This window comes from Liolophura sinensis, chromosome 13 (genome assembly GCF_032854445.1).
Source record: "Liolophura sinensis isolate JHLJ2023 chromosome 13, CUHK_Ljap_v2, whole genome shotgun sequence".
NCBI classification, from domain to species: domain Eukaryota; kingdom Metazoa; phylum Mollusca; class Polyplacophora; order Chitonida; family Chitonidae; genus Liolophura; species Liolophura sinensis.
Genome location: NC_088307.1, coordinates 28,570,675 through 28,598,016, shown reverse-complemented (window position 1 = coordinate 28,598,016; position 27,342 = coordinate 28,570,675). Strand labels below are relative to the sequence as shown.

General features: G+C 40.4%; 4 protein-coding genes across 6 annotated transcripts in view; 2 read left to right on the top strand and 2 right to left on the bottom strand.

Moving 5' to 3' along the window:
* LOC135480256 (mucin-2-like) overlaps window positions 1-4,024 on the bottom strand; it is a 29,388-nt gene extending 25,364 nt beyond the window's left edge. The window contains exons 1-4 of one of the 2 annotated variants that reach the window (XM_064760042.1): window positions 3,873-4,024; window positions 2,940-3,025; window positions 1,586-1,793; window positions 32-187 (exon numbers count right to left, since the gene is read on the bottom strand). In XM_064760042.1, the coding sequence (XP_064616112.1) occupies window positions 32-187; window positions 1,586-1,793; window positions 2,940-3,025; window positions 3,873-3,927 (505 nt within the window). In that variant the 5' untranslated portion in view covers window positions 3,928-4,024. Of the gene's footprint in view, window positions 1-31; window positions 188-1,585; window positions 1,794-2,939; window positions 3,026-3,713; window positions 3,785-3,872 lie in introns of those variants that run through there. The other variant, XM_064760043.1, reaches the window with a different exon arrangement.
* Window positions 4,025-4,299: 275 nt separating this feature from the next.
* Window positions 4,300-14,609, top strand: LOC135480323 (ZZ-type zinc finger-containing protein 3-like). Of its 2 annotated transcripts, none has more exons than XM_064760141.1 (8): window positions 4,300-4,390; window positions 5,695-6,193; window positions 6,947-7,197; window positions 7,888-7,983; window positions 8,642-8,809; window positions 9,525-9,653; window positions 11,706-11,806; window positions 12,962-14,609. In XM_064760141.1, exons 2-8 carry the CDS (start codon window positions 5,773-5,775, stop codon window positions 13,107-13,109), a joined length of 1,314 nt encoding a protein of 437 aa, XP_064616211.1. In that variant the 5' UTR covers window positions 4,300-4,390; window positions 5,695-5,772; the 3' UTR covers window positions 13,110-14,609. The 2 variants fall into 2 exon arrangements, with proteins under 2 accessions (XP_064616211.1, XP_064616213.1); XM_064760143.1 differs by lacking the exon at window positions 4,300-4,390 and adding an exon at window positions 4,428-4,574.
* Window positions 14,610-17,643: 3,034 nt separating this feature from the next.
* On the bottom strand, window positions 17,644-21,567 carry LOC135480574 (oligosaccharyltransferase complex subunit ostc-like). The gene is made up of 4 exons (XM_064760440.1): window positions 21,408-21,567; window positions 19,901-19,974; window positions 18,294-18,511; window positions 17,644-17,744 (listed from the first exon to the last, which is right to left on the bottom strand). Exons 1-4 carry the CDS (start codon window positions 21,544-21,546, stop codon window positions 17,726-17,728), a joined length of 450 nt encoding a protein of 149 aa, XP_064616510.1. The 5' UTR covers window positions 21,547-21,567; the 3' UTR covers window positions 17,644-17,725.
* Window positions 21,568-22,304: 737 nt separating this feature from the next.
* Window positions 22,305-27,342, top strand: part of LOC135481042 (cell adhesion molecule DSCAM-like) — a 61,096-nt gene continuing 56,058 nt past the window's right edge. The window contains exons 1-2 of the mRNA XM_064760973.1: window positions 22,305-22,359; window positions 25,598-25,681. Coding sequence (XP_064617043.1) covers window positions 25,618-25,681 — 64 coding nt within the window. The 5' untranslated portion in view covers window positions 22,305-22,359; window positions 25,598-25,617. The remainder of the gene's footprint in view (window positions 22,360-25,597; window positions 25,682-27,342) is intronic.

Genomic DNA, 27,342 nt, shown 5'->3' with positions numbered 1-27,342 from the left:
TGATAATTACAGTAACAGTTTTGTTTCTCACCACAAGCGTTACACAGCCGCAGCATTCGTCCTGTCAGGGGGTCCACCTTGTGACGTGGACTGGGCGTGTACTTTGTCGGCTTGGAGGATTTGCCTGGCTTGTTGCTACGGTTACACACATGTGGTGATTTACACAAATCACAGCAGAAGGGAGTTCCTGAAGGATAAAAATAAGAGACTGTGTCACAATAGTCAAATAATATTTTTTCAAGGTAATGGTAAATTCATCACTGTCTAGCGATTAGTCCACTGAGTCTGGTGTGAGTACACTGAAGCTGGAAAGGGTGTAATGCCTAGTGTGAGTATACTGAGGCTGGGTTGGTGTAATGTCTAGTGTAAGTACACTGAGGCTGGGTGGGTGTCATGTCTAGTGTGACTATACTGAGTCTGGGTGGGTGTAATGTCTGGTGTGAGTACACTGAAGCTGGAAGGGGTGTAATGTCTAGTGTGAGTATACTGAGGCTGGGTTGGTGTAATGTCTAGTGTAAGTACACTGAGGCTGGGTGGGTGTCATGTCTAGTGTGACTATACTGAGTCTGGGTGGGTGTAATGTCTGGTGTGAGTACACTGAGGCTGGAAGGGGCGTGATGTCTGGTGGCAGTATACTGTGGTGTGTAATGTTTGATGTAAGATGAGTATACCAAGGCTGGGTGTCATGTCAGAATCAGATGAGTATAATGAGGCTGGCTGGTTGTCATGTTGGCATTAAATGAGCATAGAGAGGCTGGGTAAAGTGTTGTGTGGCATCAGGTAAGCAAAATGAGGCTGGGTAAGGTGTCATGTGGTGTCAGATGAGTATGCAGAGGCTGGGTGGGGTGTCATGTATGGAATCAGGTGAGTATACTGAGGCTGAGTTGGGCGTCATGTTTGGAATCAGGTGAGTACACAGAGGCTGGGTGGGTTATCAGGTGAGTACACTGTGGCTGGGTGGGTTGCCAGGTGAGTACACTGTGGCTGGGTGGGTTGCCAGGTGAGTGCACTGAGGCTGGGTGGGGTGTCAGGTGAGTACACTGAGGCTGGGTAGGGTATCTGGTGAATACATTGAGGCTGGGTGGGGTGTCAGGTGAGTACACAGAGGCTGGGTGGGTTGCCAGGTGAGTACACTGAGGCTGGGTGGGGTGTCAGGTGAGTACACTGAGGATGGGTCAGGTGTCATATGTGGTCTCAGGTGAGTACACTGAGGCTGGGTGGGGTGTCAGGTGAGTACACTGAGGCTGGATGGGGTGTCAGGTGAGTACACTGAGGCTGGGTGGGGCATGATTTCACTTCAGATGCCCTATATAAATGTCAATGTCACATGCGTTGTCTTATTGTGACAACCAGACAATATACCAATGAGTTTGTATGCTTGAATCCTACGATTCAAATGTGGCCTTCGTTTCAATGTAGACAAAACTACATTGGTGGGGTTAGCCAATTTCAGGGCTTCACAAAAAGGACACGTTAGGTTTAAGAATTACAGTATCATTGTAAACCACATGTATTGTTAACTTGAAAAAAAAAAGAGAAATAATGACACAAAATGAGTAAGAAACTCTTAACTCTTTCCGCTTACCGTTAGCTAACCTATCACATGGCCTGTCATGTGCTGCCTCTGGTTGGGGCTTGCCGGCCTTCCGCTTCCTTTTGGTAGTACACGGTACTCCAGTCCTCGTCTTCACTCGATCCTGGCCGGTTTTATCTGGAGAGAAAGGTCGCCTCTTCATCCGTCGTCTGCTGCTCTTTCGACGTCTGTCACCTTGCTCATCCATGATTTCTTCCATCTATGAAAATATAGAACTGCATGCAGTTATAAGGCTTCCAAACAGTCTGTACTCACAACTTTTAGTGTCCACTTTCTAAAACCTCCCACTTTCTCCCACACAGACCGTACCAATCTATTTGTTCTATGTTCTTCTGAAAAGACCCAGGTTTGTCTAATACGAGCAAAACACTAGACCTAATCCATATTACACAACAAACTCTCAGAGCAAGTGAATTTCATGTACCTTGTGTAAACCATATCTCATATTTTCCATGAAAACAAAACTATTTTAGCCATCCTGGGCATCATGATCTCCAACAATTGAACCATAGTGTCCATACTTTAATCTGAAATGAATTTGGTAAAAATGGTGAGGAGAAGATTGGATTTAAACCCAAGCCTGCTAGGACTGGTAGTCTGGTGCTAATAATTTCATGCTAACTGAAGAAAAAGAATCTTCTGGATTTGAACTTGTTTTACGTCTATCCTGATACTCCCAGTAGTCTTGTACACCCACATCAATTTTCAATGCAACTGGCTTAGCGGTTCTGGAGAACAAGATTTTTTACATTTCCATACTGCTCCAATATGGCTGAAAAGTTTTGTCACAGGTTGGTGAAGTTTTATACTCCAACAGGTCGCCAGAGCGATTTGATAATGAAAATGTGAAGAAAGTTAACAGCTGTGACGTAAGGTTTTCTCACAAAACCAAATCAATAAAAAAAAAAAAAAAAGTTGTCAGAGAGAAATAATCTGAGCAAGAACAGTAGCCTAAAAAAACCCCAAATAAGAGTATTTATCTAATTAATGGAGACATCATATAACAGGGATGTCTCTAACATCTAAACTAAATATTTCAGCGAATGAAGTCATTAAATGTAAACAATATTTACATTTATATTAACACGGGCAGGCATATACAATAAATATGCACTGATTAGCTTCCTGTGCCAATAGGAGACAACAACGTCACAGTACAAAGTAGCAACGATCACAAGTCTTTTGTATGACTCGTCCCAGGTTTGATCCCAGGTCTATACCGACTGCGAGGCAGACGATCTAACCATTAGATGGTTCACCGAAGTGGTCACCATGATGTTGTAACTTCAAATTTCAAAAACTTTCATACTGCATAAAACTGGAGAGTAAAAGTGTAACCCCTGACCTCAGTTTCATCTTCCTGGTCTTTGTCTTCTGTTGCTGTTTTCCATATCAGTCCAGAGTTATCTCCCCACACACTCGATATATCTCCTGAAACACCAAAAACATGACCCAGAGAAATGTAGATACAAAGTACCGTACAGTATAATTTGAAAAATGTACGAAGGTCTGTTCTTCAAGTTTATCCAGAACCATTCATCACAAAAGACTGGTTTATTGTTGACAAACCAAATGGCATCCAGTGTCCAGTATTCGAAAAATTACGAACTGTGTACGAGTATGCAAATTATAGACAAATCGAGAACATTAGGCCTACAACTCTTCCATTTTTACATGCTAATTTTTCTTAGCTGCATACTGAATGTACGGGACCTAATATTATACGAAATAGAGCGTGTGATTTACACAGTGAACCTGTCAGATATAGTGCTGTATGATCCAATTATTTTCAACTGACACCTATTAAGAGTGGGGTGTTAGAGTGTGGCATAAATGTTTTTCAGTTTATCTCACGGTTTTCATCTACACTGTTCAGATAAGTGACACCAACTTGAAGCTTTAATTATTACTTTAAACTGATTTCTGAACTTGCACGAGTTCAATAGCATTACAGTAGGTTGGTTGGTTGTTTCTCACGGCAAGATCTTGTTTTCTCCCATCTGATACGTCATATTAATGAAATTTTCTTGAATATATGGCGTAAAACACCAATCAAAATCAAATAAATATGTTGATCTAAGATAAAAAAAATATCAGTCCATTAGAATTTCCATTTCACATATAGGCTTCTTTCCAACTGATTTATCTTGTTTAGGAACCAGAGTGACTTCAGCCCAGTAGCATTTCTTCTGTTGAGATGAACGACTGGAAATCTCTCCACAGCGTCATCAGTTTGGGAGAAAAATGCGAGTTGGGAGAAACTCTCTCATAATCATACCAAGCTGATCTTGCGACTCATCCCCTGCAGGCGTTTTTACAGACTGGCATGCCATGGCCCTTCTTCCAAGATCTCAAGTTACATGCCTGTGACAACAATTCAGCAATAAACTGTTAGTACAGCACATAATCATCAGTGTTGTTTTGGCCTGTTTCTCCTCGCTTCGCTATGTGTTAAAGCTGTCGATGGCAGGGCTTAATTAAAAATTAAAACTCTGACTGAGATCGGAAGTTTAACAATTTGTTTGTGATGGCATTGCTTTTTATGGTTCAAGCTTTATCATTTATTTACTATAATCAGAATTAAATTTAACATTTTTAAACTTATAAAAGTTTTATTTGCGCAGTGTTTTTATTAAGACTATTCTTTTTCCACATATAAAATGGTTTACATTTTCAGTTCTCACACACGTCTCATCCGGGTGATTCAAAAAGATGTCTGCTACAAAATCAGTTTTCGGCTGAAGTGATTTTTCGGTGTTTCTTTTAAATATTCATAAAGGGGTTATTCATAAAAGGGTAAGATTTTCTCTTTAACTTGATGGATAACGTCTAAATAAGACGCCTTAACACCTAGAATGGCCATATCAGGCGTCATGATGACACGAGATGTGTGTGGGCATGATGATACAACAACAACGCCTGGTAGTGTGTCGAAGTCTTGATGATGATGTTCGTTCAGTTCATTCCTGTAGGATACTTAGTAAGATTTCTGAAAACAGTTGATTGCTAACTTCTCTCTGCCTGTCCAGTAAGACCTTATGCTTAGGGTCCTAAATAATATTTAGGACCCTCATTAAACATTTAAATAAAGTTTAAAATTGAATATTTTATTCAAAATAGTCCGAGATTATTCTGACGTTAGGTTGGTCATAGCCAAGAAATCGGCAGTGAATTTTTATTATTGGGTAAGGTCTAGCTGGCAGTGGTCTGCGTGTATAAGTAAATATAAGCAATCCTTGGACCTGCAACACCGTGGAGCAGTGGCAAGATGGTGGCATCCACCAAGAAGAGTGTGCAGTGGAAGCTTTCATGGTTATGACACATCTATTCATAAAATGTCATGAATACAATGGGAAACAATCAACACTAGCCCATCTAGTTCATTGAATTATTCCACTGAGTTCACCCTCAGACAACATCCAGGTGGCGCATGTTTTTATTGATTTGCTTTTATGTTTACAGGGGATTGATAAATTCATTCAGTCAGTTGTCCATCAAATTAATTTAAAAAAGCAGTTGTGCACTATAGATCTGTTTTTCTGCATCAGGGATCAAAATGTTTGGTCACTCATTCAGTGATATGAGCTGAAAGATAATAGCCGAGCTCATGCTGGCTAACTCTCTGGCTAGTCCAGCCTTACGTGGAAATTTCTGACAGCAACCTGTGCATGGTCAAGGATTTCCCCCCTCCCACCATAATGCTGGTCGCTGTTGTATACCCTAATTCTTCAACCTTTTCAGCCACCCCTTTGGCAAATATTTTGTAACGTTCAGAAAGCACTATGGGGTACATTGAAATAATTTGCACAATTTTATGAAGCTTGCATCTTTAGTGATATTTTTCTTTGGCATCATTTTCTAATAATTGTATGCATAAATTCCAGTGGAAAAAGTGCTTTAGAGGTCGAAAATGTTAAAGATTTAGTGTAAGTGAAATATTTTTGAGTACGATCAAATAAATAAATAAGAAATATTTATGATGATTGTTTGTTGTATTTCATCCACATATACATGTGTGTTGTTTTGCAATGTTCTAAATGGAGCATAAAACATTCCTGACACATCTTTGAATCATATTGGATGACTTGAATTTTTTCCAGGCTGGCACCTTTTGGGCTTGAAATAGCGAAGCTGATCTGTTTGTTACATCCCTACAGCCAGAGAGACTGCTGCAGGAAATGTCTGACACCGGCATGCCTGGTCAGTCTTCCCCAATCCATCCTGCAGACAGCACAGTTCTCGATGAGGCTGAGGATGTGTATTATTTTGAATCTGATCACCTGGCTTTGAAGGGAAACCAGGACTACAGCCAGCTGCTGAAAACCATTGTCATGCTGGAGTCGCAGAGAATGTCGGCCATCAAGGACTTGGACAAATTACACGAGATGCAGAACACAGCCTTGAGTGAACCAATAGGCTTTGTAGAGCAATTGCAGAGAGGCCAGCAGATGAATTTCCCCAGACCTCAGCTAGTGGCGGAGCTACCCGACATTAGGTGGGAGAAATACACGTCCAGTACTAACCTGGTCAATTCTACGATTCACAAACACATGACACGACAGAAGAAGACAACGACATCAGATGGAAGCAGTTGTGGAGGTACGTGTACATGTGCCGTTTGGGCATGTGAAAATATTGATCTTCTGGACGTAATATCAGGCTGTACAGGCAGACAACACGCAGGTGTGACTTAAAGTATGTTGAATAATTGGGTAGTTCATGTACATGAATGATGAATTGTCCTGCATCAGACAACATGATCCAGTTTTCATTACCCAGCAATCGCCATGTGTTGAATGTGTGTATTCCTGTATCCAACAGCCAGTGTCACGTGTGTCAGGTTATATCACTTTGGTCGGCTGTGAGGATACTGAAATGTATGGTGTCAGTAACCTTTGTAATCCCAGTAGTAGACTGGTTCAAACCATATGATTCCATGTCCTAACTATCACTGAGCAACCATGTACTAATGAGTAGTATCATTACATAGTCTCTAAATAGAAAATGATTTGCTTACATACTAAATGTCCTCGTGCACCATGACCATTTCCACATGATATCTGCAGACCCCATCAACTGATCTTCACCTAAACTTGCTTTGCTTGTCTGTTGGTTTGTCTGTTCATCTTTATTTGGACATTGACTTAGGCATCAGTAACCCTGTTTGTTTCATGTTACCTAAAGGGCTTGGCTGTACACGTATATCTGTTAATTCATGTGTCCACTGGTCTGATCATCTCTTTTGAAGCCTTAAGTACTGGTTGACATTTGGATGCCAAGTGGAGGGGATGGGGAGAACAAATGTTTTGGTTCCAAGGCATGTCTGATAGTATTCAGTTGTTCACATTGCAGACAGCGGTTACGGCTCCTTCCAGTCATTCTCATTAGCTGATCAGTTAACCAACAGCGACCCTCGATCTGGTCTCACAGTGGTGCGAGGGAGGGTCAAAGATGACAAGCGGTCATCCACGTTCAACCAGCTGTGGTCTGTGGAGGAACAAAAAAGGCTAGAGAGCTTGTTAATCCAGTACCCACCGGAGGAAGTTGAGGCCAAGCGCTGGCAGAAAATAGCTACAGCCCTGGGTAACAGAACATTACAGCAGGTGAGACAGCTTGTGAGGTGTGACTTGATGTTAGATGTGCTTTTTACCTGTAAGGTATCCTAATTTTCGAACAAATATCAAAGCACCTTTCTAAGGTCAATAGAGCTCTTAGAATTCTGTGAAATGAGCAACTTAATCGTAGATGAAAAGTTTATGTCCAAAATTGTAAAGAAATTTTAAGACTGTGTAACATTTATATTCAGATATGATGCGATTTGAATTTAAATTGATGCATTTTGTGTTCAAAAGCTGACATTTCAGGTCGTACCAAAGACTAAAATTGGTACTTGTTGCTGGCTCACTTGGCGCTCAGAGGTTAAAGCAAAGAAACAGGACTGGTTGGTCCAGTTTCAGTATAATGTGACTGGATGGGGTGTCATGCCTAGTGCGGCATGATAATTCAGTGGTGGCAGCACTTTGGTGGCATGGACTCACCCTGCCACAAGAAGACACATTTCATGTACACACACCTAGTGGCTTGTCCTCGTCATATGACTTAAGAATTGATAAGTACAATGTTAATCCCCAAGCATTCATTCCTTCATTAAGCAAACGTGGAAGTTCATACGAACTGCAGGGTAAAAAAACTAACACCAGAGAGTGTTGTCTTTTTACACAGGGCAACTATTGGGCAGCATTGAGCAGTCGCACCCGTTGGTTTTGGTTAACGGTGTGTGTTTTGACTTTCAGGTGGCAAGCCGTGTACAGAAGTACTTCATTAAGCTGGCCAAAGCAGGGTTACCTATCCCTGGGAAGGTGCCTCACCTGTCCGCGTATAACAGAAAGGTTTGTGTCCTGCTGACTCAGCAACAGGTTTTACTCACAGACTATGTGAGTGACTAAAAAATCACTGTCTGAAATACATCCCGTACAGCATGCAGTGTTTTCATCTCAGGTGTTAGGAGTGCCTTGGATCCTGGAGGGGAACACATGGATAATATGTGGATAACGACTCCTGTATTTGTTGATATGTACATGTGCATGTTTTCTTGATATCAGCTGGCGCCTAAATGCTTCTGAAGGAAGTCAAGTGGAAGTGGGGCTGAGAAGTCACATGTTTTTGTGCATCTCATTCACATTATAGGTGCAATTTCTTGAAAACAAATAAAGATATTACTTTTAAATTGCCCCTAATCTGCCCCAGCCTTTCTGCCATTTGTAACTGACAGGAAGTTCGGGGTAGATTTATTCAATTTTGTTTGACTTTTTCTCTGGTGTTGATGCAATATCAACATTGCATTAATTTTGCTTTTAGCTAATGCAGTGTGATAATGGAAAATCTTAATAAATTACATAGTGGCAGTCAAAACCTGTTGCATCCACTAGACTTAGATCTGTTCTCTACATTTCTGAACATTTTGTAAACCGAGAAAACAGAAGGACTTCAAACTTGTTTTTGTTTGAGTCGTCACTTTTCAGACCTTCATGAATATGAATTTGCTAGGCATCCCATCGGCACCATCGCTTCCAGAAGTTCTACTACCAGCCGTCGACCTTCATGAGTTCCCATGAGCCTCCAGTGTACATGTCTGACGATGATTCATCCCTCAGCTATGGAGAAAACAGCGTAGACACCGACTTCATCTCACAGGCAGGGGACATGGACGTCTCAGTGAGTTATTAACTCCCTTTTAACTGAGAATTTTCAGCAGATTAGCTGATTTTGAAGTGTCTAATCTTTGATCAGTGTGCCCAAAACTACTTTGTTGGCTAATGAGCCTCAGCTAAAGGAAGAAATTTGAACTGATTTTGAAGGGAAAGATTCTTTTCACCAAATTTGTCATGAACTGGAAAACAGAAACGGAAAGGCCACTTTGAACTATGACTGAAACTACCCAGAGAAATTTGTAGCTGCTGTACTGTCCGGTGCAGCTGCTGTGCTGTCCGGTGCAACTGCTGTGCTGTCCTGTGCAGCTGTCATGGCTGTCACAAAGTAGTGTGGCAACAAATTGTGAGATACTCACATGAAATTGCCAGCGAGGCCTTGATTAAAGAATTCTTTGTTTGAGGTAACACAACCTTATAAAAAGAAATAGGATTTGTTGGCAGAGAATTCGTTTGTTTTATTCTCGCTAATGAAAGGAATAGGGATAGTTAAAGAAATGAACATTGAGAGGAAGACTAAGAAGTAACTTACATGAAAAGCTGATAAGAACTGTGGAGGAGGGCAGATTTTAATGGGTCGGTGAGGTTGACCACAGCAAACAGTTTTGATGATGGCCTTGAAAGTGGTAAATTCTGGAGAATAACGTTAAACAAAAATCACATGAAATAAATGAATCCATGAATCATTCACTTTGATTACCTGCTGTTGATTTGTGTTGCAGGATGAGGAGTTGGTCCCAGAGTCCCTGAGGGACACAGACGAGTATCAGGAGCTGATAAGGCTCAAGCAAATAAGGCAGCAGAAACTGAAGACGTCAGGGATGTGTAACACAAAGCACACAGGCTTCAAGGTACGGCTTTGCTGACCCGTTTACGCTGTCTCTGTCAAGTAATCCCACCAACTTGGACTATTCAAATAAAAACAGGATATGAAACACGATTTTAAACAGTTGTAGCACTCCCCAAATTGCATCGTGTGAATATGACAAATCGCATTGTGTGAACATGACTTAACAGACACTGAGAGGCTCCACAGTCTGAGTCAACTTATGATGGGTCTGGGACAACACGCATGGCAAAAATGTAGGTCTCTTCGCTTAGGTGATTTCCCAAGCCACATCGTCTTTGTGTATCATTTGGTCACTAAGGGCAATGATGGACGCCCAACTGTTAATTAGCTTATTACACAACTGCATTTATTATATAGGCTCATCTGCAAGAGTTTGTACAGTAAACCGACAACACATGTGCAGGGTACAGTGAACATGTCAGTGAGACATTAAATTTCTACTCAGACCTTGGTCGTTCTCAATCACATGTGAACCGTACAACGTGAGGTGAAATTAGTTGTCTGTTGCGTGTAATCCTATCATCCCGCCACAATCAGTCAAACTCGAGCGTTTTTGCCATCGTTAAAAATGAGCCACTGCGCTGCTCCACCATTAAATACAGAAATTAGACTTGGCATTACATGTGTCTTCTCACAAGAAAATCTATTTTCACCCACTTTGTTTGCATCAAAAGATATGTACGTCTTCACACCTTACCTGTGGAGACGCCCAACTCTGAGTAAAGCCTTTAGAGTTCCAACATTGAGCGTAGGACCTGTCAATCACAGCAGAGACCCCACTTGACCACCTGTTGTTGTGGTAATTGTTTGGAATTCTCGTGGTAAATATATTACATATAAGTTTTGTGAATACCTTTGTAAGTAAAACATATACCGGCACATGACTTTATGATGGCTTTGCTGAAATGGTTTAGTGACAAAATCAAACCTTATAGTCCAAATTAAAATCCACGTGTTGAGTTTATGATTGCCATTTTGTGAAATGGGGAAAGTCTGGAGACTGTTCTCGTCTACCTATACAGGCTCAATGCAAATGTACTGATGTACAGACATGGCAGTGGGCTGTCACAATAATGCGAGAACGCAGTTTGAACCTGTGTTAGTTTAGGACACCTCAGTATATAACTGACAGTTTCCGAAATGAAATGGCGGGAAAATAGGAACACTTCTAACATCGGATGTTTGTGAGGCTTGGAAAACTTCACGCTGTATTTTACAGGAGCTTAACAGATACTTGTCAGTCAGGTCTTTATCGCTGAAATACATTGGCAGGCTAATTTGTTGCATGTATGTATGGGACTATGAACAGAAAACACAGTTCCCGGCATAATGCATTCACTGATCATAAGCTTGCCAGTTTGAGAAGAACATACTTTGGGACAGTTTTGGAATTTACAGGTTTGTAAACGACTATGGCTTGATACTTTCTTTATTATAATTTGTCGATAAAAATATATATGTTGTGTGGAATTCTTCAAGCCTTTACCCACTGGACTACTTTCATCTCGCCAAGCATGTGCATCGCACTCCTGTGGCGATGTTTGTCTAGTCATGGGTCGAGGCAAGAAAACAATCACCCACCCCACCATTGGGGCACCGTTTTAAGTTGTCAACCATTCGACCAAGTAAAAGTGGCAAATTTCACAGTCTGGCACACAGCTGGTCAAAAAGGTCAGCGAGTTATTCATGGAGAACATATTCTTGATTTATTACTCTTGCCATTCCGCCATTCCGATATGGATTCTTTCATGTGACAGTTGAACTTGTTTAGTGTTCTTGAAGTTTAAAGCAGGAAAGGTGGCTGATTTCATTCTTGACCCAATACAATCAGATAATAATCTGCACTAAAAATTGTCCCAAAAATTGCATTTTTAGACACATATACGGTCATAAAATGTTACTTTTGGTGCTGAAACTTACATTTTTAGGTAAGATATCATCCCAGTTGTATCAAGTCTGAAATCACTTCTTAAGGTACATGTACTCTCAGAATCAGGTAACATCATTTTAGGTCAGCCACATGTACCTGTAGTGGTTGCTTCCCCTGTTTCAGTGTGACAAGTGTGGTTGTGACCCGATTGTGGGCATTCGCTGGCATTGTTTAGACTGTCCCTCGGAAAGCTCTGTGGATTTTTGCGAGGACTGTGTGGATAGGTATGTTTTATGCCAAGAAATCAGTCTGACTGGATTTTTTGTGGATCACTTTTATGTTGTAAATATTATTTGTTTAAAGAGGTGAACTTCCGGTTTGAACGGTTTTATCACTGAAGGTAGAAAAAGTTCTATCACTGGCATCCATGTGACCTGTGAAAAATGTTAAACATCTGACATCAGTTTTAACATGGGCATCTGAGAAAGGTTTCACAGTCTGTTCTGATTAGACTAACAATGGAGAAAATTGAAGAGCTACGGAAGGTTTTGAATTGAAGGAAAGAGGTGAGATAAAGGTGATGGGTGAATATTGTCAACAGAGGTAGCCTAATATTTGCCTCTTGATACAGAATGATTTTTTTACCTTCAGTGGCAAAAGAGTCTGAACCTGAAACTCTCATATTGGATTTATATGTTACTAGACTGTTTGCCAATGTACAATTCCAGATGTACCATGTAGGTGTAGTGCTAAACTAGATTCCCTTTAAAACGGAGTCATTCAAAGCATATTTATGATTTTCGATTACTACTAGGAATGTGTAAAGATTGTGAACGAAAAGAAAAGAACCAGTCATATTTGTTTTTCACATTGTGTTGGGCTTAAACTATGTTCTAACCAGAGAGCCTTTATTGCCTAGCAAGCTAGTACAGCACAGTTGCTGTGAGTTTTACAAGTTTGTGAAACTCAGACTGGCTTCCTCCCTGGTCGTAGATGGGAAAGTCTGCCAGTAATCTGCAGATGGTCATGGTTTTCCTTCCCACCTACAGCTTTAGAAGAAGTCAGCATGAGCTAACAGTGATTACACTGATGAGAGGCTTCTGGATAATTGCGCTGCTGCTGCTGCAAAAAAATGCTACTGACTTCATCAGAATAGCTCATCGCTATTAAATGTATTTTTGAGGTAAGGTAAGGTATTTTCAGATGTAAGAAACTTCAGACATTTTTTCTAATCATCAGCTCCCATCCCTGGTATTGTCCCTCAGTGAGGGAATGTCTAGAGCGAAAACTGGCAGAATTTTGGTTTGAAAGGTTACTTGTTATCTGTAGATATATTGATGCACTTTGATCGATGCTAGTTTGCTGTAGCCTGTAGAACTGTTACTTTCAAATACATGTATGTATACTTGTTAACAGTTCCCTGTTTTTATCTCTTACAGTACTTTTGATGTTGGTATGCACAACTCCAGTCATCGTTTGGAGGCTTTAAAAGAAGCTGGTCAACAAAATCATATTGATCAAGATTACACGCGATTTGCTCAGGGGCACTACAACTACCTGGATCCCAACTATATGCCAGCTACATGAAGATACAGTATGTAGGCCATTAGGGACTGTGACATAGGACATGTCATCTCTGTGTGACTGTACAACTGTCAGGATCCCAACTATATGCCAGCTAGATGAAGATACAGTATGTAGGCCATTAGGGACTGTGACATAGGACATGTCATCTCTGTGTGACTGTACAACTGTCTGGATCCCAACTATATGCCAGCTAGATGAAGATGCAGTATGTAGGCCATTAGGGACTGTGACATAGGACATGTCATCTCTGTGTGACTGTACAACTGTCTGGATACCAAATACATACCAGTTACATGAAGATACAGTATGTAGGCCATTAGGGACTGTGACATAGGACATGTCATCTCTGTGTGACTGTACAACTACCTGGATCCCAACTTTATACCAGCTAGATGAAGATACAGTATGTAGGCCATTAGGGACTGTGACATAGGACATGTCTTCTCTGTGTGACTGTACAACTACCTGGATCCCAACTATATGCCAGCTAGATGAAGATACAGTATGTAGGCCATTAGGGACTGTGACATAGGGCATGTCATCTCTGTGTGACTGTACAACTACCTGGATCCCAACTATATGCCAACTAGATGAAGATGCAGTATGTAGGCCATTAGGGACTGTGACATAGGACATGTCATCTCTGTGTGACTGTACAACTGTCTGGATCCCAACTATATGCCAGCTAGATGAAGATGCAGTATGTAGGCCATTAGGGACTGTGACATAGGACATGTCATCTCTGTGTGACTGTACAACTACCTGGATCCCAACTATATGCCAGTTACATAAAGATACAGTACATAGACCATTTGGGACTGTGACACAGGACATGTCATCTCTGTGTGACTGTACAACTACCTGGATCCCAACTATATGCCAGTTACATGAAGATACAGTACATAGGCCATTAGAGGCTGTCACATAGGACATGTCATCTCTGTGTAAGTGTAGAACTGTCTGGATACCAACTATATGCCAGCTACATGAAGATACAGTACATGGGCCATTAGAGGCTGTCACATAGGACATGTCATCTCTGTGTGACTGTACAACTGTCTGGATCCCAACTATATGCCAGCTACATGAAGATACAGTATGTAGGCCATTAGGGACTGTGACACAGGACATGTCATCTCTGTGTGGCTCTACAACTGTCTGGATACCAAATACATACCAGTTACATGAAGATGCAGTGGGTAGGCCATTAGAGACTGTGACATAGGACATGTCATCTCTGTGTGACTATAGAACTGTCTGGATACCAACTATATGCCAGTTACATGAAGATACAGTGGGTAGGCCATGAGAGACTGTGACATAGGACATGTCATCTCTGTGTGACTATAGAGCTGTCTGGATACCAGCTATATGCCAGTTACATGAAGATACAATGGGTAGGCCATTAGAGACTGTGACATAGGACATGTCATCTGTGTGTGACTGTGCAACTGTCTGGATACCAACTATATGCCAGTTACATGAAGATACAGTACATGGGCCATTAGAGACTGTGACATAGGACATGTCATCTGTGTGTGACTGTACAACTGTCTGGATCCCAACTATATGCCAGCTACATGAAGATACAGTACATGGGCCATTAGAGACTGTGACATAGGACATGTCATCTGTGTGTGACTGTACAACTACCTGGATCCCAACTATATGCCAGTTACATAAAGATACAGTACATAGACCATTTGGGACTGTGACACAGGACATGTCATCTCTGTGTGACTGTACAACTACCTGGATCCCAACTATATGCCAGTTACATGAAGATACAGTACATAGGCCATTAGAGGCTGTCACATAGGACATGTCATCTCTGTGTAAGTGTAGAACTGTCTGGATACCAACTATATGCCAGCTACATGAAGATACAGTACATGGGCCATTAGAGGCTGTCACATAGGACATGTCATCTCTGTGTGACTGTACAACTGTCTGGATCCCAACTATATGCCAGCTACATGAAGATACAGTATGTAGGCCATTAGGGACTGTGACACAGGACATGTCATCTCTGTGTGGCTCTACAACTGTCTGGATACCAAATACATACCAGTTACATGAAGATACAGTACATAGACCATTTGGGACTGTGACACAGGGCATGTGATCCCTGTGTGACTGTACAACTGTCTGGATACCAACTATATGCCTGTTACATGAACATACTGTACATAGACCATTTGGGACTGTGACACAGGACATGTGATCCCTGTGTGACTGTACAACTATCTGGTGATCCCCGCTACATGGTTGCTACATGAAGATACAGTACATAGACCACTTGGGACTGTGACAGAGGACATGTGATCCCTGTGTGACTGTGCAACTACCTGGGGATCCAATGGTTGCTACATGAAGATACAGTACATAGACCATTAGGGACTAACATAATCCCATGGCATAATAAAGATAGAAACCTCAAACCTTAAAACGACCGTATTTTTATTTTTGGTTTGGCATTGAAGTCAGCTCACTTGTATTTGTGTACATGTATGTCTGAAATATAATGTTGATAAATACATTCTTTTTGTCCACAAAACAGCTTTCAGGATTTGGATAAAACAGTATTAGCAAATTTTGTATGACGAAAAACAGCGAGTCTTCAACTCAGTGGGCCAAAATTAGAATATTGTATGTTTGATGTTATGCGACCAACCCTTCCAAAAGCCTCGACCCAAATTCTTTTTTCGTGTTTTTATAGATGCCAAATTTTGTTTTATTTCATTTTATTTATTTATTTATTTATTTTTTTGGCCGATCGTTTGAAATGTGGCTCTGTTTATACAGGTGACAGGCGCTCTTTCAAGATATACATTTTCCGAAAATGTGGTCTAAGCACGTCTTATATATGGTATTTCCATAAGTTAGATATGAAGTAATTAAGTGGGAGGCAGCTGTACAAGTTAATACTAGTCTATGTAATACTGCATAGAGGGCTTTGTCATGGGACTTTTTGTTGCAGCTAAATATGTAAATGTTGTCAGTGAAGCACACTGAGCTAGGAATGTCAGACAAATTAACTGGCATCATTTTCTGAAAGCAAGTAGGAGCACTTGACAAGCCAAAACAAACGTGGTGGAAACGGAATGTACCCCCGTTCATGGGTTATAAAACAGGTAAGGTCAAGGCTGTCGCGATGAAGTTCGAGTTGGTGATAAGCTGATGTCAAATCTAACCCTGAAAAATGGGTTGCCCCTTGCATTTCACTAAGCAGATCTTCCACTGTAAGAAAACGGAATTTGTCAGACAATTGCCTGATTAGGCGTCCTCAGGTCAACACATACACAAATTTTGTTGTTGTTCTTTTTCGCAACAACAATGCGAGAAACCCTTTCAGATGCCTTGGTTTGCTTCATTATACCAGCATCTTCTAAGCGCTTTATGGGCCTCTGTGGCTCGGTTAGTGCGCTAGCGCAGCATAATGACCAAGGAATCTCTCACCAATGCGGTGGCTTTGAGTTCAACTCCAGCTCATGCTGGCTTCCTCTCTGGCCGTACGTGGGAAGGTCATCCAGCAACCTGTGGATGGTTGTGGGTTTTCCCTGGGCTCTGCCCGGTTTCCTCCCACCATAATGCTGGCCCCCGTCGTGTAAGTGAAATATTCTTGAGTACGGCGTAAAACACCAATCAATTAAATAAGTAAATAAACCTAAGCACTTTAACTCTGTGGAAACATGGCACAAGGAGTATGGCAACCAACATTTGCATAAGTTTTCAAATGGTGAGTAAAGCCTTTATTTTTCCTAACTTATCAGAGAAAAGGTCTGGAAAATATGATCTAATCTTTACAAGGATAGGGTTGTAGACAGATGTAGCACTGTTAATGTTAGCTTCAGTGTTACAATCAGCAATAACAGGCTCTGTAACCCTAAGTGAAGTATCAGATGAAAACCTATCAAAAAACTGTCCAGGAAAGTAGGTGCAATTATTTTTTTTCCCATTTCTTTAACCTAGTAAGATGCATTTGACTATTTTATTCTATGGTGACCTTTTTCTGGCCACAATGCTACAAGTTACGTCACATAAGGCTTTTTAAACACATATTGGACTGTTGAATTTCATCATTCAAAGTGCATATACATATAGATCTATAAATGCATTCCCTGATTTTACCTTGAAACAAGTTATTTCAGGCAAAAAGTATAGATGTGACGTAACTGATGCCCTCTGGGTCACAACAGACCACTGTAGAATCTGATCTTTTAACACAATTTTACTTGGTTAGAAAAATTCCTCCCAAAAATGAAATCCATCTATTTTCCTAGACAGTTTTTTATGGTCTTTTATCTGATGTATACTTCATTTTAAAGTGGTCTTTGCCAGTTTTGTGGAAGCTGCTCCTCATCCTCACATCCTTGGAAAAGTTCATCAGTAATTGCCAATGAGTGGTGGCATATATCCATACGACTGGGCGAGCGTCTGGTTTCAACAAAATCAGACTGCTTCGATAGCCTAATGGTTAGAGAGTTTGTTTCCAAGTCTGGGCGTCAGAACGGTTTCAAACAACGCTCAAATGTATACAATAACATACTTTTTAATCCATAAAAATTACACTTAAATGATGGAGTACGTTTCAAATTTTGTTCCGCTCTGCGACACTATGCCATGAGGTAACCCCTGAAAGTAGAAAGAAAAATATATACATGGTACTTCAGGTGACAGAAATTCACAAGATAACTTCATTCTATTGATAAAAGACATGATAACTTCATCCTCATGACTACACTTCCAGAACATTAATATGCTCAAGAGGCAAACACTTCAGTAACTTCATCCTCATGAAAATAGATTCATAGTAAAATTATTTTCATCACATATCAAAACCACTAATGGCAACTTCATCCTTTAGGTTTAACACTCCAGTAACTTAATCCTCGGGATGTAACACTTCAGTAACTTAATCCTCAAGGTGTCACACTTAGGTAACTCAATCCTCAAGATGTAACACTTCTGGTGACTTCACCATGATATATGAGCACTTACGGTAATTTGATCCTCATGACAAAACACTTCTGGTGACTTCATGATATATGAACACTTACGGTAATTTCTTCCTCATGATAAAACACTTCTGGTGACTTCACCATGATATATGAACACTTGCGGTAATTTCATCCTCATGACAAAACACTTTTGGTAACTTCACCATGATATATGGACACTTACGGTAATTTCATCCTCATGAAAACCCTGCACATGAAGAAGGAGACTATGATGGCGATGAACCCGACACTGAGCAACAAAATCCGATTAAGTTTGGGGACTAAGGGTTTGTTAGTCTGATCCAGGATGACAAAGCCCAACCCTCCGAGTGTGAACAAAAAACTGGAGGCCAGCCCTTCCATGATGTACTGGCCGTTCACGCGGTATGGCATGAAGGCAACCTGAAATATCAGAATGATTTAAGGGGTTAGATTATTACGATTACAGAGAGATTTATTCCATACAAGATGCCTCAATTAGAGGGAGAAAATGAAAGAGGCTCTCTGTTAACAACTGCATGACGCCAGTGGTGTAACTTAAGGCCTGCCTGCATGCCAGTTGCAGGCAGGCATGTTACAGGCTCGCATAGCCTGCTGGATTTGGCAGCCACTATTTCTCGAAAATGAATTTCTCCTTTTCGGACAGAATTCAACTGATAATGTCTGATGTGTGTCATGCGTTCCCCTTTCACTCTTCTGTTGTTGTTAGCTCGACAAAACATGCCTCTGCCACAGTTCAGTCAATCGGTGCGGTGTTCTCTGTGACTCGGTTCCTTGTGGAACAGTAACCATAATGCATACATCCAGTTTGAGAAGCCGGGCATGTTAAATCTGTTGCTTACGAGAAGCCCTCAATTTGTGGTGATGTTCCACTTTTTTGTGTGGTGATGTTCCGCTTTTTTGTGGTGATGTTCCGCTTTTTTGTGGTGATGTTCCGCTATTTTTGTGGTGATGTCCCGCTTTTTTTGTGGTGATGTTCCGCTATTTTTGTGATGATGTTCCGCTTTCTAAAGAACCTTGCTCCGAAAAATCCAAACAAAGATAAAGCTACACTGTCATCTTATCGTAATAGGCTGTATTACAAAAACAAGAAAATATACTGTGTGTTATGCTTGGGATTCAATGTGTCATCCACTCCGTGGACGGTGCTTTGGTCAGTAATGTTTGGCTCTGTCAAACATTAGCTGTGGGCAGGTAGATGAAAGCTATTACCTGCCCTGATGGCAGGCCCTTTCCAGTGAGGGCAGGGCTATTTGAGATACAGGCTGCCCTGATGGCAGGCACAAAAAAAAATAATTAAGTTACACCACTGGACGCTAACGTGACCTTGGAAGGAAGGAATACAAGACATTTATGATGCTGTCTAAGGGAAAGAATTCTTAACTGTACACGGATTCTCCTGTCTAAAGTCCTTTATGACCAGTCTTGAAATTGTTTAAAGGCACAGAAAACACTTCAAGCAAAAATGCATGATCGTGAAATCAATCATACCCAATAGGTTCCAAGCGACCAAGGTAAAATTTGATGTTTTAAAACTAATAAAAGCAGGGAACACCTTGACTGTAGTAACTTACCATATCAATGACAATTAGACCCATCTAATATTTATACCATATTCCACAACCTACAGGCGAACTGACACAATGTCATGGCCCAAAACATCAACTTTTATCCCAAGAAGAAAACTGCTTACTACTTTGACAAAAAAGGTACCTGTAATCTAATAAAAAAGGTATGTGTAATCTAACAAACAGAGCCTAGGCTTACATAACCAACAATACTCGCACTTACTGGTTTAGAATTCCCCCTTTCATCTGTCGTTGATCCAATACTTGGAGGTTCCATGATGACATCATAGATGATTCCTGAAGATGTACAGAGGTGAATTTAAATTTTTCTAAGTAAAACAAGCATAATTGTTAACGTCAAAATATGGCTATCTATTCTAGTGTAGCTGTAATCCCACTGATTCAGGTAAGTCCATGCCATTAAAGTGCTGCTGCCACTGAAGTATCATGCCAAAGACACCAGACATTACACCTCACCAAGACACATTATATTGAGGCTGGGCCAACTAGTCCTGTTTCCTTGCTCTAACCTCTGCACAGCACAAAGCGAGTCAGCAACGTATCATTTTTCATGTCTTCCGCAAGACCTAACCTGGGTTTGATCTCTTAACTTCAGAAGGACACTCTTAAATGTTAGGCTACTGAAGCTGTTCAATTAATCTATGGTAGAAGCACCCAATAAGCTCTGGGTGAAAATGCCATGTAGAAGTAAACACACATTTGAACACTGAAAATGTTGAAAATATCCTGATCAGTGATTCAACTGTCACATACGTTATCATGGTACTAGGGAAGTGTTATGCCTGTTTATGAAAATTTGCGCTATTGTCACAGATTTATGGTCAAAACACTTGAAGTACAATACAAAATATATGCAAGCATGAGGCTAAATACGAGTTTGCAATCATAACTACTGATTCTGTAAATATAAATGTTGTTGACACATACGTATTTTGATGTCACTTAAGTTAAATGGCATACTGTCAATATTCTGAACTGTAATTCTGTCATGTAAGCAACATTTACTGGAAACAATATTACCAGGATCAAATTTATGGAAATTTTCACACTGTTTGCAGATGTCCAAATTATGGCATACCTTATCGAAATTATCTGAAATACTGTCTGATTTGATAAAGGTTTATAAGTAATTTCAACACAATAATTTGATATACAAGGTATAAGTTACAGATTCTTACTATCTGAGAATAAATTATCAAAATTAAGAGCCTGTACTTCACTTTTTTAAATGGAGTGCGCTTAGTTCAATTAAATTAAACGTGGTCTATTTTCAACAATTTCTCATATTTACCTGCCTCAACGTTTAATCATTGAAATAAAAAAACCTGGTGGGTTAATTCCACAAGGCACTTTATGGAGCGAACTTGCCCACTAAATCCACTCCAAACCCGCAGCACAACACGCCGACTTCTTGTTCAAATTGTTGAAAATAGACCTCAAAGTTTAATTTAATTGAACTAGCATGCGCCAAGATTCGGTTTGGGGTTAGCCTTGGCCGAACCAAATTTTTCCAAGCCTAACGTCAGAGCAATCGCGGACTAGATTGTAGAATAAATGTTGTCCCAGATTATTATAGTCAACAGTGAGTTACAACCGTTTGGAGGCTCAGCGGAACTGGGTGATATACTGCATGAAGTCAGAGAGATCATAATGGTATGTTGTTGTTGCAACTTTTGCAGGGTAAAGTCAGCGTGCTATTTCATACATACCTCCAGTGACTAAAAAGTACGACATAAGGACAATGGCATACATTGCCATAGCTCCAGGCATTTTAAACCATGATGGCCGTTTAAGCTTCAAGTTTGGACACTCTAAGACCGTGAAAGGCACACTGTATATAGCTTCCATTTTCGCTGTGGAGTTTGTCTACGTTGCCGAAAGAGCGAGAGCTACACCAAGGGACCTAACTCTGTCCCCATTGACACGTCACCGAGTTGAACTGTCGCCCTGCGCTTCCCAAGCACGATCGATGGTTTGTCAAAATAAATAGTCACGCGTTATGTAATTGTTCACCCCATGCATTTAAGCTGATTTACCGGGTCGCTAACGCTACAAAAAGTTCTTCTGTTCCAAGTATTTTTAGACATAAAATAAAAAGAAAATAATAAGTAAAAAAACATAAATTAATAACAACAAACCAATAAAAATATTTTTGTTAAAGGATGGTAAGGAGTATGTGTGAACTGAATGTTGTTTGAGATAAATTTTCGTTTAAAGGGATATATAAAATGTGAACGCATGGTGTAGTTTAGCCCTGGATGACTATTCTTGCTGGCGTTCGCAAGAATGGTCATCCAGGGCTAGCCTGATTAAGAAAATGAAAATTGCATTCCGGTATTCATTTTACATTTATGTTGTCATAGACCTCTGTGTTCTACCAGTTCAATGCCTTCTACCCTATTATCCAGGAATACTGCGTTAATTATTTCAAGGGTATCGAGAAACATTGAAAACAAAAGCCGCATCTTTAGAAAGCGAAAGTAACTTTCGCGACGTTATGTCACACTCATGAATATTCACGACCCTGTGACGTCAGCTCCTAGGGGGCGGTGTTCGATTTTTCCGCGCACGCTGTCAGATGCCCGTGTAGCGCTGAGGAAGCCAGGCGATTTTACGAGCAGGTAAATCTCATAGCCTGAAAAGGTGTCATGTAATCTTCAGGTGAGTAAAATTAGGAGTGAATCCTGTTGTCACAAAGTATGAGAAGTTTTGGGTGACGGTGCATTTCGTTTAGTACTAAATGTCAGGTAGTCTCTGACCGAAAACGCGAGATTTCAACCGTACGTTATGTCAAGGTATCTGTTCACCTACACACACAATTCGTTCAGCTATAAAACTAATTAATTCTCGGTGCATACGATGCGTGTGTCGTGAGTTAAGATTGAAATCAGCGCAGCGTAACGAACTTTTTGCGTAAAATGTCGTGTTGTCCTGAACGGGCTTATTGAAATGTGAATCACTCAAAGGCAGGCGTCTGTGTTTCACCTTTTTCAAGTTAACGTGTATAGCTACATGCACAGTCTATATTACACAGGTGTATGACACAGGTTTAGCGCAGCTATTTCTGCTCTCATAGGTCTTGGTGAAATTTATGCTGTAGGTATGGACAGTGGGTAGAAGTTTGCTAACATTTATTTCACCGCTACTTCAGAATCATTCTTAGACGATGGTATAAAACATATCTTTATAAATGGATTTTATGTAGTTATTTTATGTGAGGAAATTTTTAGAAAATCAGATTCCAGTTATATTTGTACAAGTCATCAGCTTATTGATTAAGGGGTGTGGGTATAGCTTTATGATGATTTTAATATGCGTGTATGAAATATTCAGAATCTTGTATAATATGACTCCCATGTTTTATAGTTCTGCCCTGCATGACACAGAGCCATATGTCGTGGTCTATTGTTGCTGGGTGTAAATGACATTCTGATCTATAACATCCCCATGTGCTGCGGATATCTCCCAAATTACCATTTAATAAATTTGATGCTTGAGTAAAGCCAAGTACATGTAGCTAGTTAGGACATGGATCCCGTCAGCCTTCAGGACAAAGTTTGGAAAGTATCGAATCTGCGACTAGATTGGACCTGGTCATAATAAAATCAGATTGATGTGTATCTTGAAAATAGGTAAACTTATTACAGTTTTGTTAAGTCCAGGTAAACTGATTTGTTTTAAAATTGGTGATCATGCCCAGATGTGTGAAGAATGACATGTACACAAGGACTGCTTATACTGGATGTACTGGCTTGTTCTTGCACTTTGTTACCATGTGTAACTGAATATAGACTGGTGATTATGTGTTCATAACAAACATAATTTTACATGTAGTCTCTTAAAAACAAGCACATGTATCACCAACCTGGATAGGAAAGTCTGATAAACAAAGAACTTTAAATCTCCTGGTTGATTAGCGCGCTAGTGCAGTGTAATGACCCAGGAGCCTCTCACCAATGTGGTCGCTGTGAGTTCAAGTCCATCTCACGCTGGCTTCCTCTCCGGCTTTACGTGGGAAGGCCTGGCATCAACCTGCGGATGGTCGTGGTTTTTATCAGCCTGGATAGCAACATCTGATAAACAAAGGACTTTTATATCTGCTGTTCATGGAATCAGACCCATGTACATGTAGTACAGATGCTGTTTTACCGTCCACACTCATAATAAATTAAACTCCCATACAAATGGCTTGTATTGCACTTCATCAAAGGCTATCTTCAAAGTGTGGATTCATGAAGAATAATCCATGCCCATTTCACTCAGTAGTGTGATGTCAGAGTTATCGTTTTTGCCAGGGTAATTATATATGGGTGTAAGTATACTTACTTTTATTGAATTATTTGTTGTTTTTGAGGCCATACTCCAGAATTTCTCTCACTGACAGTAGTAATCAGTTTTTTGGTAAGAGGAACTGGGGATGGCCATGCCAAACCATCAACCTTGGGGAAGTTAAGGAGAAACTTTTTCACATTTGACAGAGGCCTGCATTTGCACTCCATGTGCTCAAACTCAAGTATTGTTAACCATTTGTCACCAAACAACGAAGACAGTGTAATGTGCAAATTCAATGCCCAAGGCTGGTTTTGAACAGTCTGCACCTTGTGTGTTCTAGTGATTTAAAGTCTGCCACTCACTCACAGCCCTTTTCCTAGTGTAGAGTCAGTTTTTGTGTGGTGCATTCTGCTTGTAATGATTGTTGTATAATTATTTAAATCTTTCTCTCTGTTAATGAGTTTGAGTAATCAGTTAATGAGGTGCAGCACCGTACCCCTCTGTTACACAAGTGATTTTAATTGATACCACAGCCAGTGAAGACTTGGTCTCAGATCTGACTGAACTATAAATGTGTGCACATGTACTGTATGCCATAGTGCCAGCAGTCTGTTCTCTCTGTTATGTTTTTGCTCCTGTATATCACTCGTCAGTTTTACATTGAGTTCAAAGGTCATATGGGTCATAATATTTACTTTGTTGAATTAGCTGCTTAGTGACTGAAGCTTCGTGAGGCCTGCATGGGTAGGCATGGCGGGGGGAAAAGGGTTGAGGGCAGGTGCTGTCATAACACTTCCATAACATACGAGTGCTGCAGGCTACTGCTCAACTTAGTGTCTTTTTATTTATTTATTTATTGCTTTATAACATTTTTGAGAACTGTTCAGATGAACACATGTACTTGTATGGATGTGAATTTGATATTACAGGGGCCTCTTTGGCTGGCTTGGACCATTGACCCAAGAGCCTCCCACCAAGGAGGTCGCTGTGAGTTCAAGTCCATTTCATGCTGGCTTCTTCTCAGGCAGTATTTAGGAAAGTCTGTCAGCAACCTGTGGATGGTCGTGGGTTTCCCTGGGGTTCTGCCTGGTTTCCTACCACCATAGTAATGCTCAGCCTTTTCAAATATGAAAGAGCAACTTTCAGTGCAATTTATTCACATTATTTTTTAATTTCGTTTTGGAGACAGAGTAGATTCATTAGGTTGATAAGGTTTCAAGAATTAGTGTTTATAATTAAGTCCTCTCTATAAACTTCCCATATTGACCTGCATATTGTTGTCTGGTTTGTTTTCTTTGTGGTAATCGAAAGGCTGTTTCTATGCATGCATTTGTCCCAGAATGAGAGTAATGTAAATTTAATTTGTGTTTGGGTGTGGCATCACGGTGTCTTTGAAATGGCATTCCAGTGAGGCAGCACTACATGCGTGTCAGTGCATATACATGTGATGCGACGTGGATTCTACTGTCAAGACTGTACAGTCATCAAACCCAAGATTAACACACACTTTGTCAGGCCGCTCAGTCAGTGCACTCGTGTGTCAAACTTGTGAGTGTTACATTTAGTAACAGAATTATGGTCATCATACCGTGCAGTTTTAATATAAAAAATTTCTCTTTCCTTTCAGACTGTAACGTATGAGTTACCATGGAGACAGGTTTAACCCTCCACCTCTTTGCTCTGCTGATGACCACAGTATATGCTGCCATAGGTGAGATATTAGGTGTTTTACATGCTCTACCTTGCATGTTGTTTGTTGATTTTTTATATTAACTACAAAAATCTTTTGCTGTGAAAATGGTTGAAAGTGTAGATGTACTTCATACATGTGAATTTTGCAATTTTACAATTTCTGTTTTGTTTTTTTTTTGCTCTTTGCTTTTTTCCCTGTGCTAACTATGGTAATTGTAAAGGTTAATAAAAAGGCACTATTTCATCGGAAGGAGTTCAATAGCCATTGCGAGCTTAGTGGGCTTAAAGTGCTAATCCAATTCCAAGTGAAACTGGATATAAATATTGAAACATGATGCAAATCCAATGAAACAGATCAAGCTAAAACCATGGCCCACAGGGTGTTACGATAAATACCACTACAAGCACCACTACAAATAGCACTACAAGTAGCACTATAAATAGCACTACAAGTAGCTCTACAAATACTAAAGTAACACGACAAGTAGCACTACAAATAGCACTACAAGTAGCACTACAAACACCACTACTAATGCCACTACAAGCAACACTACAAGAAGCACTACAAGTACCACCACAAGCACCACTACAAGCACCACTACAAATAGCCTCACAAGCACCACTGTGAGCACCACTTTAACCGCTGTAACTAAAGAGTCTTCAAAATCAAAATCGTAGGCAATTTTCATAAAAATTTTCTGGTATGATGTGATAAAATTCTAGATGACATAGCATCAGGTAGGTACATTTACGGGGATGATGTTGAGGATAGAAATGATGGTGGTAAGATGGTAAGATGTTTGGAAGTATATCATCTGTGGCTTAGATTGGTGAGTTTATGTGCTCGTGTGACATCACACCAGGCAAATGTGGGAAGGGCAGGATTTTGTTTCTGTATTATCATCCAAAACATACAATAACGAGTTTAATACACCGTAATTTTTGTACAGCTTCCGAAAGCTATACAGATTATCTCCATCTGTATCCTATTTGCCTTGTTTTTATGACACAGATATCTTGCCACTGGTGTACGCATGTATAAGCTTTTAAAGTGGTTTCTTTAGAAAGTTTCCTGAAGCATGGAATCGGTTTGTGGGGCTGCTCCCTTACTCTTGCTACAATTAGTTTGATGGGGGCCATGGGTTTCCCCAGGGCTCTGCCCGGTTTCCTCCCATCATTATGCTGGCAGCTGTTGTATAAATGAAATATTCTTGAGTACGGAGTAAAACTCCCCAATGAAATCAGTAAATAAATATGGGGATTGTCAGGTACATGTACATGTATATGCATAAGTATGTAGGTGCAGTGGTGGTTTCTTGCATTAAACTTTGTTGTACTGCATAAAACACCAACCAAAGATAATATGCATACATTTAAGTGGGCTGCAGTTCTAAAGTAGCTGATGCCAGTACAGGAAAGCTTAGATGCCAGTATAGGAAAGGTTAGATGCCAGTACATGAAAGGTTAGTTGTCAGTACATGAAAGGGTATGTGCCAGACAGTACAAAAAAGGTTATGTACCAGTACAAAAAGATGAGATATCGGGACAAGTAAGGCTGTATGCCAGTACAGGAAAGGTTGGATGTCAGTACATGAAAGGTTATGTGCCAGACAGTACAAAAAAGGTTAGATATCAGGACAAGTAAGGTTGTATGCCAGTACAGGAAAGGTAAGATGTCAG

What these genes read in the sequence shown, in the direction of transcription:
- LOC135480323 (XM_064760141.1), top strand. Translation starts at nt 5,773, where the DNA reads ATGTCTGACACCGGCATGCCTGGTCAGTCTTCCCCAATCCATCCTGCA. An exon ending in AGATGGAAGCAGTTGTGGAG is followed by an intron (nt 6,194 to 6,946) that starts GTACGTGTACAT and finishes TTCACATTGCAG; the next exon opens with ACAGCGGTTACGGCTCCTTC. An exon ending in TGTCCGCGTATAACAGAAAG is followed by an intron (nt 7,984 to 8,641) that starts GTTTGTGTCCTG and finishes TGAATTTGCTAG; the next exon opens with GCATCCCATCGGCACCATCG.
- LOC135480574 (XM_064760440.1), bottom strand. Translation starts at nt 21,546, where the DNA reads ATGGAAGCTATATACAGTGTGCCTTTCACGGTCTTAGAGTGTCCAAAC. An exon ending in GTACTTTTTAGTCACTGGAG is followed by an intron (nt 19,975 to 21,407) that starts GTATGTATGAAA and finishes GTACATCTTCAG; the next exon opens with GAATCATCTATGATGTCATC. An exon ending in AAAGGGGGAATTCTAAACCA is followed by an intron (nt 18,512 to 19,900) that starts GTAAGTGCGAGT and finishes CTGATATTTCAG; the next exon opens with GTTGCCTTCATGCCATACCG.